Genomic DNA, 17,629 nt, shown 5'->3' on the forward strand with positions numbered 1-17,629 from the left:
ATCCATGCTTTGTCGCTTTCTTATCCATCCCCTTGCCTAATACTCAGAAGTCTTTCTTGAATGCCCCACATAGTTCTCATCTCATTCCCATACAATCCGTTATACCCACACTCGTTTCTATGCTACAACTTCCCTTCATCCAGTGCAAACTATGTCTTGAGTAATTGCCTGTTGCTAAGTTGAAGTCTGAAGACTGAGCAGTGGAGTTTGGGGACTTTGCTGCTTAACAGAAGGGCCTCATAAATGCTTGAATCTTGGGATATCAAAAGCCCCAGCCCACCTGCTTCAGATTTGAGTCCAAACAATGCATGATAAAGTGGGCTTGCTGCTGAACATTGGTGGAAAGTAAATGGAGCACTTTGTGGACTCCAGTTCTTAACTTAAGATGTGTGTACATGCTTGAATAGGAGGATGGAAAAATACCCAATGTGCTCACTTCACATTTCAGCTCAAGTAATGCATAACAAAGTCAGCCTTCCCGTGGATATTGGTGGAGGGTGAACGGTGGACTTTGGCATGTTCAGTGCTTGACAAAACAAACTCAGAGGTGGCTAAATAGGGGATCACAACAAACCCCGGTGCAATCGCATGAGTTTCAGACCCCATCGATGGTCAACCGAGCCAGGCTGCGACCCGATGGAGATCGGTGGAGGGGGAACGGTGGACTTTGGGGGCTTCGGTGCCTGACGAAACAGGATCGGGGGTGCAGGAATAGGGGGTAGCAAGAACCCCCAGACCGATCACATGAGTTTTGGACCCCATCGATGGTCGACTGAGCCAGGCTGTGACCCGATGGAGATCGGTGGAGGGGGAACGGTGGATTTTGGGGTGTTCGGTGCCTAACAAAACAGGATCGGGGGTGCTGGAATAGGGGGTAGCAAGAACCTCCGGACCGATCGCATGAGTTTCGGACCCCATCGATGCGCGATCTCTGCCTGTCAGGCCTGGCGGCACAAAAGCGCCCGCGGGGGGCCGGGGTGCGAGAATGGCGGGTCGGCGCGTGCCAAGGTATGCCTCAGCGTGCGCGTAGGCCGACCCCCAGATAGTCAGTTAAGCGTGCCGTTGGTAATTCCCGCGAGCATCGCTAGGCCGTCCCAGCGACCGTTCCATATGGGTAGGGGACGCGGTTTCTCTAGTACATTGTCTGGTCATGCCCTTACTGACACCTCCGTTCTGAAGCTCATCGGGCTATTGCTATAGGAGCAGCCCATCCGTACCAATATCAGCCGCATGCCAATCTCGCCAGTCCTTCCCCGAGCATTCCACATCAGTTGACTCCATTTACGACCAACTCCCCTCAGCTTACGTTCGGTACAACCGACCAGTTCACGGCTTATGCCGGGTCTCCCGCCTACTTCGAGAATGACCCGCCTGCATCCTTTTCGGATGGGACTGCTGCAGTCGCGGGACCATCTACTTGGGCGTTGCATCCGAGTGACCAACAGGTACCCAACGGGTTTACTTCTATCTCTGCAAATGATGTCGATATGTCCGCGGAGATGGACGGACTTGGAGATGATGCTGATGCGGACGGTGCTGGTCCAGATTTTGGTGATGATGCGGACCACGAGTTAGATGCTGCTCTCGCTGTCGGAAAAATCAGAAAAGCATGATATTGCTATACAATGCCAGATAATGCACTGATAAGTCAATCAGGTTTGAGGAGAGTTATCGGGTTCAGAAATGATTGAAAAGCGCATATAAGCCTCCATCAGGCTGATCAGGCCTGACGGGGGTTACAAGCCACTATAAGGCATGATAAGCGCGGATAAGGCCATGGGTCCCAGAAATGAGAAAAAGAAGAGCCACTCACGCCACCCGATGGTCATCGACACCACTATCTAAGACGTCACTTTAATACAGGTACTTGGACTTGATTCGAACGAGCGGCCTTGAGTTGAACGATGATGATATATGTAAAGACTAACGATATAACTACTACACTACGCAACAATAGCTGTGTGAGTCTCACATTGGTATATATATATATCATACATACTGCCTTACCGGGCGACTCGTAATTACCGTCATTCGCGCTCATGTCCTCTGACGTACGGCTCTTGTAGATTTCGCCATAACTTTAGACTTAGACTATAATGCTACCGTAGTCAACATGCCACCTTTAAAATACTCAATCCGTGTAAAGGCTACGACCGTATTTCAAGATGTTTCCGATGTACAGGATCTACTACAGAATTCCTGTGATATTACAGCACCACCAGAAGCCCCTACCTAATCCAAACCTGACAACACCTGATAAGGGCTTATCAGCCTTGAAACATAACATTATAATGCCTGATCAGTCCGTCAGGTTCTGTCAGGGCTTATCAGTCTTTTCCAGATTTTCCGACAGCTGGGGGTAAAGGGAAGCAGCCGGCGCAAAAGTAAGTATTCGCGTGAATACTTAGGAGGGCAAATGTAGGAGCTCGCCATGTACGATATACGTTTCTCATTGATATTCCTTTCTTAACGTGTATGTACTTATATGGTTGTTTGATTCTCTTTCGAGTCCTTTACTTCTATTTCTAGTTAGTGTATTATTACTTCGAGTATATAAGACTTCGTGCATCTTTCATGGTTCTTTCTCTGCGAATCAAGAGATTACCTGGTCTTTGCTTGTGTGATCTCGCCTTTCGTAAACGAAGTACTCGTATCCTGTTGAGAACGTCTAAGTCCTCTTAGCTGAGTCTCAACATAGATGTTCGGGCGCGGTCCTCGCAAACGCCGTGCCCGTTACACTGACTTAAAGACTGTTACATTAAGTACTGTAGACAAAGCAACTATAAGAAGCAAACAAGATCAGGGAAAATTTGGAGGGTCTATTCATCATAGCTGTCATCATTCATCAGGTGCGTAAGAAGGGAGCTATCGAGTGCACCTGCAGCGAAACAGGATCAGCCACACGAAAAGGGAGCGGGGTTGTCGAGGCGAAAACAGCGGAACTCCGAACCACCCTCGCGTCATAGCGGCAAGTACCGATGGGGCGCGAGTCAGGAAGTGTGATATCAGACACCGCGAGGCGCAGTCCGCACTCGACGTCGACCGACAATGCAGAAACGAGAAATGACAAGAACAAAATACTCACGTCCACCTTTCTTTCCCTTATACCTCAGCAGCGGCGACTTGCTCGGTGACCAGCCAATCCCACTCGAGCTAAAACTCGAAGACGCGGAATCGAAGAGGGACGTCGAGGAGGATGGGAAGGATAGAGAGTAGTTGAGTGGTCGAGAGGGGGTGGACAACGGGCTGGGAGGATATCCCGAAGCAGAAGCGCGGAATGGGAACTGCGATTGAGAAAGAGAAGCCGACGGGGAGGTCTATTGAAAAAGGCGTCAGTGTTACAGTGTGATTTTCGACGTACGCGATACGTACACTCGTTGACGCTCCTAGCAGCTTTCGCTTCGAGCCGCTACTTGGCGAGCTCGTCGGCGTGAATGCAACTTTCTTGCGGGAAGACGCAGGCGTCGGTGGTGGTGGTGATGGCGGGTACGTGAGGGCGTACAGACACTGGAGAATGTTGAGGAAGAGGAGGGTGAGGACGGCGAGCTCTGCTCAAAACATGTCAGCGAATCGTTGCATATCCGTGTGCCGGCCGAGAAAGAAGAAGGGTAAGGCAGACGGCACGTGCGACAACTCCTTCACGTCCTTCACGCCCCGAAAAGAGCTAGAGCTGAATACGAAACCCATCGCTGCCCAACGAAAAACGAAAGCTCGCCCTGACCGGCCACACGATGCACCGGACTGATCTGCTCGCCCGAAGCACACGAGTGACTCGCTCTGCAAAGCGAGCGGCGCTCCCAGGCTTTATGTAGTACCCAATAGTGGCACTCCCTCCCTGTCCGGTCAAAAAGGGTCGCTATAACACTCACCGATCACGTTCACCCACCATCCTACGGGCCCGACACCGTACACGCTTATATCCTTTGCAAAAGCCACCCTCCAGCATCTAACTAGAGACAAGGGCTTGATGTCCAATAAGTAGACGAGCAGGATGAAAGACGACATTGCGAGGCCCGAGTTGCGAATGCGAATCACGGCCTCTGGCGGTTGTGGCTTAATGTAGTCCGCCAATTTTCTAGGCATCTCGAGGAACTCTTCGAGAGAAAAGCGTGGATAAAACCTATGGCTTGATGTTCTGTCGTAGTTGTGAGGATCCCGAGAGTTTTGAAGACCGGGAGACGTCGAAGAGCGTTGAACGTGGAGGCGGAAACAGCGGACAAACGGGAGGCGGAAGCGAAGCGCGCGTACACGTGATCGTGTTCTGCGTGGCGGGCGAAGCGAAGCGGGGTAATATACGATCGACCGCATAGTAACCTCGGTTTGCAATGCTCCACCAATAATCCTGTGGCGCCCTGGCCATCCATAGCTACTAGCCTTCAAGGGACAAGCTGCAGCTTTTTATTTGCAAAAGAGATTATGCCGGCAACTGGAACATATAATCCCATAATTTTCATACGACCGGACTTCCGTTCCCATGTACGCGTCTGCCTGCCAATTATACGGGGCGTGATACTGATATACAACACTTTTTGATGATGCACGGAAGATATAATTGAGTTTAATAACCTACGGTACCAAGCGCATCGTCACTTTTTTCTACCCACCCCTTCTCGAGTCCGCTACCACCAGGATGCCTAGCGCGACAGCAGCAAAGTCATGGCGTGAAATGGCGACAAGACCCGACACGCTTCCGGATCACTTCGACGAACGCATTGACCCATCCGCCATTTTCCTTCTTCCCCACAACCCAGACACAGGCGAACCCGGTGAAGTCTTCGTGACCGCCGGAAGGTGCGACTGGTGCATCCAGGTCCGACAATGGTGCAGCAGAGGACAGCCGTGCCAAAGGTGCAAGGGCAGGAGGTGCGTTTACTCGGACGATAGGCCCCGGCCCCTTACAGGTTACTACGAAAGCGGGACGGGCAAGGCGTGGAAAGTGAGGGACCCGAGTACGAAGGGATACAGAAGGCCGGGACCACCTGTAAAAAGGAAGTCGGTCGATGTGCCGGTCAGGCTCCTTGTCCCCGAAGAACTCCCCGCTAAGCGTGTACGGCGGACGCGCTTCAGCTTACCCCTCCTTCCGTTTGAAGACGAGATCATAGCCGAGGACGAACGTTTTCTTCGGCGAGGTAAGGCTGCTCGGCGCAAGTCCCTCGCTCCAAGCTCCATACGACCGAAAGACGACCCTTTTATAATCGGCAACAGCGACGACAACGGCGCTGATCCTGATGCAGTGGAACCCAAGCTGAAACGGTCACGAAAGCGCAAGAGCGATGCAGCCGACTTTCTACCCGAGCTGAGTAGCGCAGACCCGGCCTCCGGCACCTCGCGCACACGACGCAAATCGGACCGTGTCGAGAAGGAACCACTAAGGAAAGATAGACGTGCGTGGTCAGTGTCTAACACTGCGTTCTATTTCTGAACGTCTATTTCACATAGGGACGAAACGTCCACTGACTCCCTGGAAGGTTGTCAAGCCGTCGAGTGAGTCTGTCCAGCCACCTTTCCGGTTTGCGACGTGCAGACCACGAATTTGGACGTCCGTGAGTATTTTCTCTTCATCTCGCGCTTGCTCATCAACTCTGTGCGGCCACCCAGAGTCACACCGAACTCCTCGAAGTCTTTCCGGCTCTCTCCACAGCCACGAACGACGTCTGGTGGGACGAAACATCGCTCCCTACCCGTCCGGTCGTCGTTCTGCGCGGTCGGGCCTGGCACGGCGACGGGTGCGTCGACGGAAAACAATGGCAAGTCAGCTTGTGAGTATTACCTGGACTGACGTTCTTCCTAGAGGAGGTTCCTAACAGACTCCCCGATTCGTCGCCTGTAGCGTTCGCGATTACCAGGCGCCCGTTCCGCCAGACGAACCTCAACCTTACACTACTGTCGAGAGAACGGCTTCTCCTTTTCGGCAACCACTGGTAATTCGGATACCGCCTGCTCATGCACGACATGAGTCTCCCTCGCCCCCCTCCGCCCCTGACGAGCCGCTCTCCCTTCGTCACCGACGTCTATTACAACAACCGGAAGGTCTCACCCCAATGACGGAATCATCGAGCCCCACGCTCACGCCGGTGCCTCTCATGCAGGAAGGTCAGGACCCCGGCGGTGCACGCGATGAAGCCCTTGCTCGTCATCTGGGATATTCACCTGACAGGGACGCCTCGCTGACGGATACTACACCCAGCGCGTTTCTCCCACTCCCGGCGGCGGGAGCGCAAGCACACGCTTGTGTACCTGTTTTGGCCGGTATGTCGCTCCACAGGCGTCTGGAGGCCGTCTCCCTAGGACCGCTCGACCTCTCGCGCATGAATCAGTCGCCGTCTGATCCGTCTCTTCAAACAGAGGAGGGGCAAATCCCGCCGCCTGACCGTATCTTCACCAACGAGTTGCTATCCTTGCCGGGGGAACAGTCTCGTTCCATCTTCCCATCGCTCACGACAGGCTCTCCTGATCCCCTGCTTGTGCTTCCGCCTCTCTCCGACAGCCTGCGTCCTACCTTGAACCGTGCCAGCTCGAGCTCAAGTTCTGCGAGAGACGACTTCGTCGGCGCGTTCGGCTTCCTTGACGAGACACCTTGTGCACGGTCTTCTCCCGCAATGGCCTTGCTGACGAGTAGGTCTCCCGATGCCCTGCTCGAGATCCCGCCTCCCCCGGATAGCCTTCGTCCTCCCTTCACTCGCACTGAATCAGGCTCCAGTCTAGCCAGAGACGACTTCGTCCGGGCGTTTAGCTTCCTTGACGATACAACGGACACCACTATCGCAGATCCGCATCCTTCGGCAGGTGACGGCAAGCCATCGCTCCCCACCCCTCCCGCAACACCCGCCTTCAGGCTCGAGGCCGATTCTTGTGACACGCTACTCTTCCCCTACACCATCAACCCAGAGCAGATGCTCGCGTCCACGATACCGATCCCCAGCCCGCCCATCACGCCCAGCAACCGAGCCGCAGAGGCACCGAACCTATCTCAGCCAGCCGAGTCCAGCAATACAGAAGAGGAACTGGAGTGCCCCGATGAAATACGTGCGTTGATGCGTGCGAAGTCGGAGGGTGTGACGGTGGTGCTGATCGCCGAGCGTGAGTGGCTTGGGCTCCCTGCTGATGCCGCGGGGAAGGAATGGGGATGCTCTATGTTGGGCTACTTTGCGGTCTCTGAGTATTCGGTAAGTCGCTTCCCGGTACTGACGTCCTCATAGTTTCCCCTAAGTTCCTTAATGCTTAACCGGGTCTTCTCTATCCAGCGCGGAGTCCTTTCACCTCCCCCCGAGGAGCAGAGACTAAACGCCAAATGTATCCGCTGGACGTTCAGGTTCGAATGGGCTCCAGACGGTGATACGATATTGCTCGCTGGGGACGATGCGTATGACGCCTTCTTCAATGCTCCGCCGTCTTCTCCATGGTGGAACACCGCGCTCCCCGTGGCCCCGCGTCTACCTCCTGAAGAACTGGAAGAGGGCGAGATTGAGATGCCCGACGATGCGCAAGGGGGTATTATGGATACGTACGAGTGCTCCGTCCTACAGGATGTAGTCAGCCGTTCCGCGCTAGGATACGGAGCTGCGGACGACCCGCCGATGGCTGGGTGGTATTGCCGAGCGTGCGGGAAGCTGAATTTGACCCGCTGGCTAAGACACCAAGAGTGCGATAACTGTCCCGTACGTATCGTTTCGTTTGCTTGTGCGCTAAGCTGTTTCACCTTCATTTACGGCATCACGGCTCTCAAGGTACCGGACGTCCCACAATCAGGTTTCGCCGTCTGCGTGGACTCGATCCGTACCCACATCCGCGCGGGCGACACCACGATATACGACCGCTCTCTCAAGTGGCGGAAGAGGGCCCATGCGGGCGGCGCCACGCTACAAACCATCGAGTTCCCACTGCTCCCCGACGGACTTGTGAACGCCAAAGGCAAGGGGAAGGAGACGTTCGGAGTGCTGAAATACCTCAACCTGAATAATAGGCGGGAGCTGCAGCGCGAAGCGTCCGAAGCGTTCCTGGGGGTACAGGCGGATGCGAGGATGGCGAAGTGGGTAGACGGCGCGCACGGGCGTCGGCTCGGATGTGAGTATTCGTTGCCTCGTCGCCACGTACACACACGAATGTGGCTCTCTTCAGATCACAACGCGTGGCGGTACCTTGCAGGGCGCGGACATGTCCCGCACGACGGCGAGGTCGTTACAAATTGGAACGACGTCCCCGAGAGTATTCATACGTTGAAGTGTATCATGCTCGATAGGTGCCGAGCGAGCGGCGAGCCGACAGCGCGAATCGACCAGCTGAGCGTGCTCGTCTGGATGGGCAGTGGGCGGCGCAGCGTGAGTCGTATCTATTCTCTCTTGCCATTCTTCGACTCCGCGAATATGCCACATACGTCCCAGCGTTTTCGAGCATTCAGACTTGATTAGACTTTATCATGCTCTCTCGAACGCGATTGGCTGACTATGTTTGACGCGAATAGGGAATCAAGTTTCCGAAGAGGGACCGGCCGACTGTCATCCTCTGCCTCGGGAATGACTTGACGATCGACGTCTTTCCTCAGGGCAGGGGACGGAACGCGATTGCGGCCGCGGTGCAGGAAGAGCGCTCGGCAGGGCCCGAGTTGGCGACTGAAGTGCAGGCGGATACGGCGGGCGATACTGTGAACCTGTCGCAGATGGAGATAGTTCCTGAGAGAGAGCGCGAGATGCGGCTGATAGAGGGCAGCGAAGACGCTCTCATGCCTCCTCCTCCAGCGCCTGCTGTTGTGCCTGCCACCGCCAGCCGTCCCGCTCCAGGAAAGAAGACTGCGCAAAAGAAGGATCCGTCAGTGCTCGTCACGCTTGCTCACGGGGACGCGCTCGTATTGGCTGGCTGCGACTTTGAGGTACGCTCCTCCTTTCGGATTCGAGGCGCCCATAGATCGGAAGTACTCACGCCGCGAGATACAGGTGAATATCGAGAGGAAGGGTATGACTATGAGTGGGTGCAAGTGTCCTCGGCGAGCTTGGACATTGACTGAATCTTGGTTGACAGTGATTATCGGCGCACACATCCCGGACGAAGGTAATTGACGGCCGTGCTTAAAGCATAGGCTGATTGAGTGCTGGCTCCTCGTAACTTAATCATGTTGAACATATTGCGCCTTGATAAAATGACATTGGGCATTTGAGCGTCGCAGAGACTCTCTACTTTGGATATATCACACCGCAAACGTCCCGTTGCAGGACATCTCGGAGGCAGCCAATGAATTGTGGCAGCCGCAGTGGACCAATGCGAGTCCACAAGTCCCCGGGCCGGGCGTAGGGGACTAGGACGCGATCACGTGGAATAAATCATTTCTCGCGTGACGTGGGGCAAAAATAACATGTAGCGTATAAGGCAATCGTACGACCGCCCTATGCCTCCTACAAGTACTCCTCCCGCCGCCCTCTTCTCCTTCCAACGCCCACGACACGTCCTCGTCGTCCCCCAACCCAGTCGCCGTCGCCCGCCATGACCGCCCTCTCGATGCTCGCGCTGCTCCTCACCCACCCGCTCGAGTTCCGCACCCTCGTCCAGTTCTGGCTCTACCATGACAAGAACAGGGATCTCTCTTCGCCGTCGGAGTTTGCGACGTCGGGCTGGGACAGAAAGTCCATGCGCCGCTGCTGGGAGTTTCTCGACTTGACCAGTCGTAGTTTTTCCGCCGTCATCAAAGAGTTGGACGGGGATTTGGCGAGGACAGTGAGTAGCCTTTTAATTTATTGCTTTCATTCCTGGGGGACGGGGCAGCCCTGCGTTCGCTCTCAGCTATGGCTGCGCGATGGAGGGGCCGCGGGACGCACCTGCATCGCGAGGCGTTCTCACGGTTTGTCAGTTCACATTTCCATTGGATGTGTGGACGGGCAAGTCCCTTAATCTCCGAGCGGAATACTCGGAGGGGAAGCGCCTGTATCATACGTATACACCACTGCCCCCATTGCACGTTCCCTGCGGATCCGAGTCCGTCAGTGAAAAGTGTCTATCAGCTCGGCTCCCAGGCACTCTGTCCGCTCTATCCTCCTCGGCCCAGAAATAGCTCACGTTCCGCTTTGCTCAGATATGCATGTTCTATCTCGTCCTGCGGGGCCTGGACACTATCGAGGATGACATGACAATCCCGGACGACATCAAGCAGCCCCTCCTCCGGACGTTCCACGAAAAGACCGTCACGCCGGGTTGGACGTTTGATGGGTGCGGCCCGGATGAGAAGGACCGGCAGCTGCTGGTCGAATACGACGTCGTGGTCGAGGAGCTCAACCGAATAGCGCCCGAGTAAGTCGCTTATCTGCTTAGATCCCTCCACAGATCACTAACCCCCCTAACACAGCTGCCGAGAAGTCATCGTAGACATCTGTCACAAAATGGAAGTCGGCATGGCCGACTACGCGCACAAAGCCGCCACGACGGGCTCCATCTACATCGAGACCATCGCCGAGTACGAGCTCTACTGCCACTACGTCGCGGGGCTCGTCGGGGAGGGCCTCTCGCGGCTCTTCTCCGCGACGGGCAAGGAGGCCGACTGGCTGCAGTACCAGCTCGAGCTGTCCAACTCGATGGGTACGCTCCTGCAGAAGACGAACATCATCCGCGACTACCGCGAGGACGTCGAGCAGGGCCGCTACTTCTGGCCGCGCGAGATCTGGGGCCGCGAGGAGTACGGCGGGTTCAAGGAGATGAACGAGTTTTACAAGCCCGAGAATACCGAGCGCGCGCTGTGGGTGCAGAGCGGGATGGTCATTGACGCGCTGCGCCATGCGGAGGACGCGTTGGACTACCTCCGGCTGCTGCGCAACCAGACGGTGTTCAACTTCTGTGCGATCCCGGCGACGATGGCGATGGCGACGCTCGAGCTGTGCTTCATGAATCCGGAGATGTTCCAGCGTAATATCAAGATTCGCAAGGCCGAGGCGGCCAGGGTGAGTCTCGTGGATTCGCCTCTGCGTGATGTCAATACTCATTCACCTTTTTTCAGCTCATCATGCGCTCGACCAATCCCCGCGAGGTTGCGTACATGTTCCGGGATTATGCTAGGAAAATACACGCCAAGGCCGTCCCCTCAGATCCCAACTTCCTCCGTCTGTCCGTCGCCTGCGGGAAGGTGCGTTCGAACGGTTGCATCATCATGCCTCTTCTGACCATCACCCTCCCCAGATCGAACAATGGTGCGAGCGGCACTACCCGTCCTTCGTGAACGTCGCGCAGTCGAGGGGGGGCGGCAACGCAGCCCAGATGTTCGACCCCCTCGACGCGCGCACGCGCATCGTCAAGCTCGAGCAGGAGCGCGACCGCGCCATCGCCCGCGAGAAGCGCGTCGCGTCCTACCTCGCCAACGGCAAGCCCGCCCCCGCAGAGCCCGCGGGTGCCTCCACATGGGAGCTGTTCTCCTTTGTCGCTGCCGCGTTCCTCATCGTGCTGTGCGGCGCGCTTGGGGTTGTCTGGGTCGTCCTAAAGTTCACACAGGACTAGGAGTAGCACCGGCGGGGACTGATACTGGACAGTTTACATATAGTCGTTGTAGATTACTGATATACCTTGTACTGCTTTCGTCTTTGCACCATATAATGCACGCATTTTGCGTGGTCACGAAACGCTATCGTGACACACGGTTGTTCACATAAATAACCAATTGCTATAACGATATCCCAAACCGAATACAAAACGATAGTAGATACACGGAATGTATGATCAACATACACGCCCAAATCCCAGTGACGATCTATTTTTTGCGCTTCGAAGCTGTGGGGAAAGTCAACACACTCTGAAGCTCGAACTCAGACCGGTACTCACAAGAAGCTTTGGATTTCGCAGGTGCCTTGCGTTTCGAGCCTGTAGCCGGTCCCTCAGAGTCTTCGTCGTCCTCATCTGCTGCGGCCTTAGCTTGGGCTCTCCGCTTCTTGGGCGCCGGCGCATCCGACGAGCGCGCAAGAGCCTCAGCTTCACATTGGGGGCAGAACCACTCGCCCTCGGGGACAGCGTCGAGTGGCGGATCGAGGCACTTCAAGTGGTACGGGTTATCGCACTAGGTAATTACGAGCGGCCTGTCAACAAGGGTCTACGACTTCCTCGCTGCACCCTCTTACCTTGTCACATGCCAACGGCGAGTCGTCGTCCCCGTTGTCTTTCCCGCACACGAGGCAGAATTCGGGGGCATCGACTTCGGCAGGGTGCCGCGGGAGGTCGGAGAACTTTGCGTTGGGCTTCGCGAGGACGAATGTCGTGTTCTGGCCTGCTGCGACACTGAAGAGCGTCTCCTACGTTCAGCAAGCTTTCAACACGAGAATATATAACACGCACTCGAAGACGTCGACCCCAATCAGGGGCTGGTGCCGAGTGGGCTTCGTAGCGCTCTTCGGTTCTTCCGGTCCCAGCCCGAGCTCACCTAGTCAAGGTTAGTTGGAAGTACACGTATGATCTACTCGAAGCCCTACCGTTGACGGCGTTCTGCCCCCACGCAATGGTCATCACACTCCCGTCCTCATCGGGGGCGAGAGCCCAGTGCGTCACGCCGCCACAACTGGCGTGTGTCACCTTGCATCCCCTAGAGACATGATTAGTAGCTGGATTGTAGATGGTGGAAAGCCAGACTGACATGATGTCTTGGATAAATCGGAAGGAGGAGTACGGTTGACCAACAGAACCTACGAAGGCTCATGAAACAGTAACCCCATTGCTACATGTGCGTACGTACCATCACCTGTTGTTTTCCACTGCCCGCATCTCAGAATCATGCCACCTACCACTCAACGTTACGAAGGGCTCACCTTGCCAGCCATGTAGTACATCCTCTGCCTGTCGATCACAACCGAGTTCGTAGGCCCAGCCGCGATCTTCCAGCCCATGGTGATCTCCTTCGGGCCCGTGAACTGTGAAGGGGCGATGAACACAAGTCGAACGACTTAGTATGTGCCGACCCTACCTGCGGCACGACCGTGGGGACCAGTACGTCTTTCTGGTGGCCGAGCCCAAGCCGACAGTAGCCGTTGAAACCCCATGCGTAGACTAGACTGTTCGAAATAGCGCGTTGGTTAGAGCGGCTGGCGGTTATTGTTTATGAAAGAGTGGTACTTGCCCTTGCTCGTCGAGCGCGATGCTGTGCTGCTGCCCGCACGCTATCTGCACGATCTTCTTGTCCTCGAGGCCTTTGACGGGGACTACGCGCGTCAAAAATTAGCATTCATACCAGAGTGAACGACATCTCCTCACTAGGTTCGTATTCGACGTCGTAAGCGGTTTTGTTGCCCGTGACGATGTGCTCGCCGGTCCTGCCGTTACCTAGTTGGCCCTTCTCCCCACTCCCGAAGGAATACACTGATGACTAGAGGTCAACATCAACATCCAAAGCGAAATCCAGGTAATCACCTCTTCCGCTCTCTGTAAGGACAATCGAGAAGGTGATACCAGCGGCGGCCTGCACGACACGGTCGTTGTCCGCTTTCCAAGGGCCGTTCACGAGCTTGAAGGACGTGACCTCTGGACATGGAGAATGTCCGCACTACTCCCACAAACCTGTGTTCCCCTCCCAACGCATTTCAGCGTAGCAAAGCACTCACCTGTCCCAGATTATTCCACCCCGCGGTCCACAATTGCCCGCCGCTCCCAACCAGTAACGAATGGTTCCTCCCACACGCCGCCGACACGAACCGCGTCCCGCCAGGCGCACCGAGCTCACTTGGTTTCAAATGTCTGGGCTCATTCTCCCAGACGTAGTCGACCCCCGTCAAGCCCTGCGCGGCGCGCTCGTTTCGCCCGAACGTCCACGCTGCCCCGTCGATATCGAGAACAATGCAATGACACCCCGCGCACGAGGTATGAACGGACACTGCCTTGACGTTGCTCAGGGAGCGCAGGATATGTGGTTCCAGCAGGTCCGGGCTAGATAGAGGTTCGGCGCAAGCCTGATTTGGGCGACGCACGTTAATTCATCAAGACTCACTGTTCTGGATTCTCAATCTTTCCGCCTGCCCCTCCACGTTCCTTCCTTCCCAATTTTGGCCTAGAGGAAGATAGAGCAAGCGGTAAGTCATCGCAAAACGAGAGATGCCACGAGACAAAGGTGACCGCCGAGCGCAAGTCGGAGCCCGCGCCTCGACGTGAACTTACCAGTCCGTGCCGCCACATATCAACACTTTCGTTCAGTTCAAGTAACCAGTCAGCCGAGGAACCCGCGCAGTCAGCATGGTTTGCTTCTGTGTAGTGTAGTAGATAGATAAATAGTATGTACCTCGTCCCCATTGTTGTGTTGTCTCCTCTGCGTCGGCTGGGGTTGAGGCGCTCATGTTCAAGATGGGGGAGGCGGGCTGCCACGAACGTCGGTGTTCCCTCCCGGGCAGCTGACATTCTCGTAATCTCGTCCGAGTTCGTCGCTGCCGTATTCGGTTTCACGGTAACTCGCTGAACGATGCTACAGTATCCCCTATGCCACACTTTCGTGAATCCACGCGTACGTGAATCAGGCCTACTAGAGCATACGACCCGGCCGGACTACGACTAAGTACTGGGCCCCTGATGGCAGCAATGGAGAAGCGTCTACACTTGTCAGACATCCTGCTATACAGCACCACATACCTGCAGGTAAACTGCAAGAGTGTGATGTCCAAGAAAGCAGAGTCCATATCTGTATTTCGGTGACAGAGCACATGATAACTCTGGACCACATTGATATCCTGTGCTTGTCCCCGAAATATCTATGAGACAGGCGAGCTCGATGAATTTAAAGGGCATGGGACACTAATAACGACGATACCTATAAAGACATGCGCGAACAACCATACTGAGTGAGTCTGGTTCATCGGTCTCTTTTCCTCTTGGTCGTCTCCTTTCCGTCTGTCTTCGCTTCCGGACCCCTTTGAACATTAACCAGCAAGGGGTTTGGCCCCTTGAGCTCGAGCGAGTCGCGCTGGAGCGAGTTCAGTTGGGCACAGGCACCTACACACGTTTGTCAACGACAAAGCGACGGTAGTGCAAGAGGGCGATGTCTCCGAGATGCAACGGAATATGAGTACAGCAACGCCGTCAGGGTAGCGGACGGTGGACAAAAGCACGTCGTCGGCGGCGGCGCGAGCAAGGCGTAACTGGTTCATCAAACAAAAAGGGTGGTTTCGTTCGCTCGCTCCTATCTCACTGGACCTTACCTCATGTCTGAGCGGCCCCCGTGCACATACTGGATCCATACAGCTTGATTCAAGCGCCCGAATTCATGAGGCGCTCGCCCCTGGTTTCGTTAGCGAAACATCTTCTTGAACGTAGATCGATGCTATTGACGAAATGTCCTTATGTGCTCCAAGCAACAGCCGCGAGCCTCATGCAGCTGACTCCCACCTGTGAGCAAGATGTTGTCATATAAGTTCACAGCTCACGGACCCTCTGTTGAAGTCCTGCAACCCGTAGGGATCATCACCTCCTCTTCCGTGCTGGGCCGGTACCCCAACTGTCGCAACCCCCCACCATGATCCTGCGAGAGACACCACCCACCAAATCACGGGTTACCTATTTTAATCCGCTATCCACAATCTGATGTTGCCATGCTCTTGATGTGCGGGCAGGCTTCCGAGCAATATCGGAAGACGGCATGTGTAAGCTTTCCACCGGTCATTCAGGCGTATTGTGAATAGGATGAGACTCTGGACGTCTCAACTCATCGCGTGATAATCCATGGATAGCCATTGCCATCGCAGAGCTCGCAGGGAATATGGCACACTCGGACTGCGAACATCTTACACCTTCTGCTTTTGTCCTTGCGTCCACTTAACGGTGATTTATTCTGGCGCTCCCTCATTCGCAGACGACTTTGATAATGGCAAGGTGCGTAGAGTCGCCGTTGAAGCCGCTGCAACTGAATATGCTGATACACGTAATTCGGATGAAATACACTTGTGGCATCGATCGCAGAAGAACGACGACAAGTACGACACGGTTTCCTGTGGCTGACGATAGAGTGATATTACACCGAGCATATCCATTCAGATAGGGTAACCCTCTTCCGATTTTACACGCGTCTCTCGGAGCAATTTGCAGCCAGAATCGTCCAGCAACCTCCCTCATGTTCTCCTCGAGGCGCTTCTGTTAATTCCCGGTTTCTACAAGGGCACGCTACAGCTACGATGAAGCGCTCGTATGCATATTCGATTGATCAAGCAGATGATCCGCGAAATGGCGAAGAATACGTTCAAAGATCTATATCGCGGAGTTCCGAATAACATAAATGTTTCGGCAGATCAGCTTTGCGCAAGAAACACAACATCAAGTACATAGCGCGGACTCAGTGTCGTGGTCATGTCAGCAGGGCCAGCACAGTTCGATCTCAAAGGGAGGTACGTTCACGTAGCCTGTGGGCCTCTTACGCATCGGATCGGATGGTCCCGGTCACCAAAAGCTGTTATTCAGGCCCGAAGGATTAATCCATCCTGCTCAACAGAGCTGAAAGCGCCAGCTCGATTTACTGGCTGCCTAATTGGATACACACACAGTGAGTTGCCTTGATGCCTTCCCGTGTTCCGAATTGATACCTCAATGGATGCACAGGGACATTGTTTGTTGCCGGAGCTCTAGTCCTCTGTACGACATCCACGTGGCATCCATTCCTGGTGGGCTCAATCGATAATGCAATGCTGCACCGGCGTTTAGACTCCACACTTCGTAGAGACATGCTGCAGCCACGCAGAACTTCGTTATGGTCATGTGTATAGAAGATCTGAGTGCCATTGCTGAAGCTGTCCAAGATTAATCCAAGTTCAGATACCGCCTTCATGTAAGGTCTCATGTTTGCTACTTACTTTCTGATCACCGCTCCCTATCAAGCGCTTATCTTCTTAATCTCAGCATCTTGTGTATAGTGAATTGGAGGCCATCCTGATAGGATGTTGCCCGCCGCATCCCTGAAACCTAGTTCTGCGGTACTTAATCTCCCTGGCAAGACTTGTAAGCCTTCAACCTCCCGTGCACCCTAGCCCCTCCCCCCTCTACAACTCGGGTGAAAGAGTCTAGGCTTCTAGCGATCTCTCGCCAGACATGTCCCACACCCTACTTATCACGGGTACGTACTTGTTCGTAGCCAATGCATGGGCTCACCTCCATTACTACCGACAGATATCCAGGTCGACGACTTCCCAATGCGCGGGACGAGAAACCTCGGACCGCCCTGGTCCAGATTAAACCAGAGTCTGCGAGGTTCTCCATGTCAACAGAGGAGTTGAAGAATACTGGTGCCAATGTTTCATGGAAGCAAAAACTTGGGGGGAGTGGGCCAATGCTGTGCATGGCTAGTTACGAGTCCTGAGCTGGGCATAAGATACTCCCTATTTTACACTGTATATCATAGAGCTGACACAAATATTCCTATCTTTCTTGAAGTATTATTTGAATTTCACTAGACCTCTCAGGATCATCTTGTATATTCCTTGATTTGCTATAGAGCTCTGAATATATTATGGATTTCCCGCATTTTTCACAATTTTTCTGGCCCTTCTACAGCCTGCAATCAATTCCAGATACCAATGATGTAATGGCTCTGCAGATCGGGTGAACCTGCAGAGAGCCTATGTCATAGAAGGCAGGAGCCAATCAGAGTCCAGGAATCCAAGCCGATGCGGCCCGCACCTCAGCCACTGACTACAAGCCACTACAATAG

General features: G+C 54.6%; 5 protein-coding genes across 5 annotated transcripts; 3 read left to right on the forward strand and 2 right to left on the reverse strand.

Moving 5' to 3' along the window:
- Nucleotides 1–920: 920 nt before the first annotated feature.
- Nucleotides 921–1,613, forward strand: GLOTRDRAFT_128032 (uncharacterized protein; the record flags this gene model as incomplete). The annotated part of the gene is made up of 2 exons (XM_007866668.1): nucleotides 921–1,008; nucleotides 1,201–1,613. The coding sequence occupies 2 exons, from the start codon at nucleotides 921–923 to the stop codon at nucleotides 1,611–1,613; spliced, it is 501 nt and encodes a 166-aa protein (XP_007864859.1).
- A 1,117-nt stretch (nucleotides 1,614–2,730) lies between these two features.
- GLOTRDRAFT_110660 (uncharacterized protein) lies at nucleotides 2,731–4,175 on the reverse strand. Its single transcript, XM_007866669.1, has 4 exons — nucleotides 3,870–4,175; nucleotides 3,373–3,548; nucleotides 3,086–3,317; nucleotides 2,731–2,878 (listed from the first exon to the last, which is right to left on the reverse strand). The coding sequence occupies exons 1-4, from the start codon at nucleotides 4,081–4,083 to the stop codon at nucleotides 2,820–2,822; spliced, it is 681 nt and encodes a 226-aa protein (XP_007864860.1). The 5' UTR covers nucleotides 4,084–4,175; the 3' UTR covers nucleotides 2,731–2,819.
- Nucleotides 4,176–4,630: 455 nt separating this feature from the next.
- On the forward strand, nucleotides 4,631–9,293 carry GLOTRDRAFT_120744 (uncharacterized protein; the record flags this gene model as incomplete). The annotated part of the gene is given in 11 exon segments (XM_007866670.1): nucleotides 4,631–4,791; nucleotides 4,811–4,863; nucleotides 4,902–5,384; nucleotides 5,440–5,543; nucleotides 5,599–5,726; nucleotides 5,831–7,166; nucleotides 7,245–7,658; nucleotides 7,728–8,064; nucleotides 8,119–8,318; nucleotides 8,462–8,866; nucleotides 9,207–9,293. 11 exon segments carry the CDS (start codon nucleotides 4,631–4,633, stop codon nucleotides 9,291–9,293), a joined length of 3,708 nt encoding a protein of 1,235 aa, XP_007864861.1.
- Nucleotides 9,294–9,474: 181 nt separating this feature from the next.
- GLOTRDRAFT_128035 (squalene synthase) lies at nucleotides 9,475–11,469 on the forward strand (the record flags this gene model as incomplete). The annotated part of the gene is made up of 5 exons (XM_007866671.1): nucleotides 9,475–9,705; nucleotides 10,061–10,275; nucleotides 10,331–10,919; nucleotides 10,976–11,101; nucleotides 11,155–11,469. 5 exons carry the CDS (start codon nucleotides 9,475–9,477, stop codon nucleotides 11,467–11,469), a joined length of 1,476 nt encoding a protein of 491 aa, XP_007864862.1.
- Nucleotides 11,470–11,751: 282 nt separating this feature from the next.
- GLOTRDRAFT_92642 (uncharacterized protein) lies at nucleotides 11,752–14,615 on the reverse strand (the record flags this gene model as incomplete). Its single annotated transcript, XM_007867268.1, has 14 exons — nucleotides 11,752–11,937; nucleotides 12,084–12,240; nucleotides 12,298–12,382; nucleotides 12,432–12,541; nucleotides 12,593–12,641; nucleotides 12,692–12,710; nucleotides 12,765–12,866; nucleotides 12,920–13,007; nucleotides 13,112–13,154; nucleotides 13,207–13,318; nucleotides 13,554–13,875; nucleotides 13,937–13,996; nucleotides 14,225–14,394; nucleotides 14,448–14,615. 14 exons carry the CDS (start codon nucleotides 14,613–14,615, stop codon nucleotides 11,752–11,754), a joined length of 1,671 nt encoding a protein of 556 aa, XP_007865459.1.
- Nucleotides 14,616–17,629: the final 3,014 nt, after the last annotated feature.

The sequence above is a fragment of the Gloeophyllum trabeum genome (assembly GCF_000344685.1).
Source record: "Gloeophyllum trabeum ATCC 11539 unplaced genomic scaffold GLOTRscaffold_00005, whole genome shotgun sequence".
Taxonomy (NCBI): Eukaryota; Fungi; Basidiomycota; class Agaricomycetes; order Gloeophyllales; family Gloeophyllaceae; genus Gloeophyllum; species Gloeophyllum trabeum.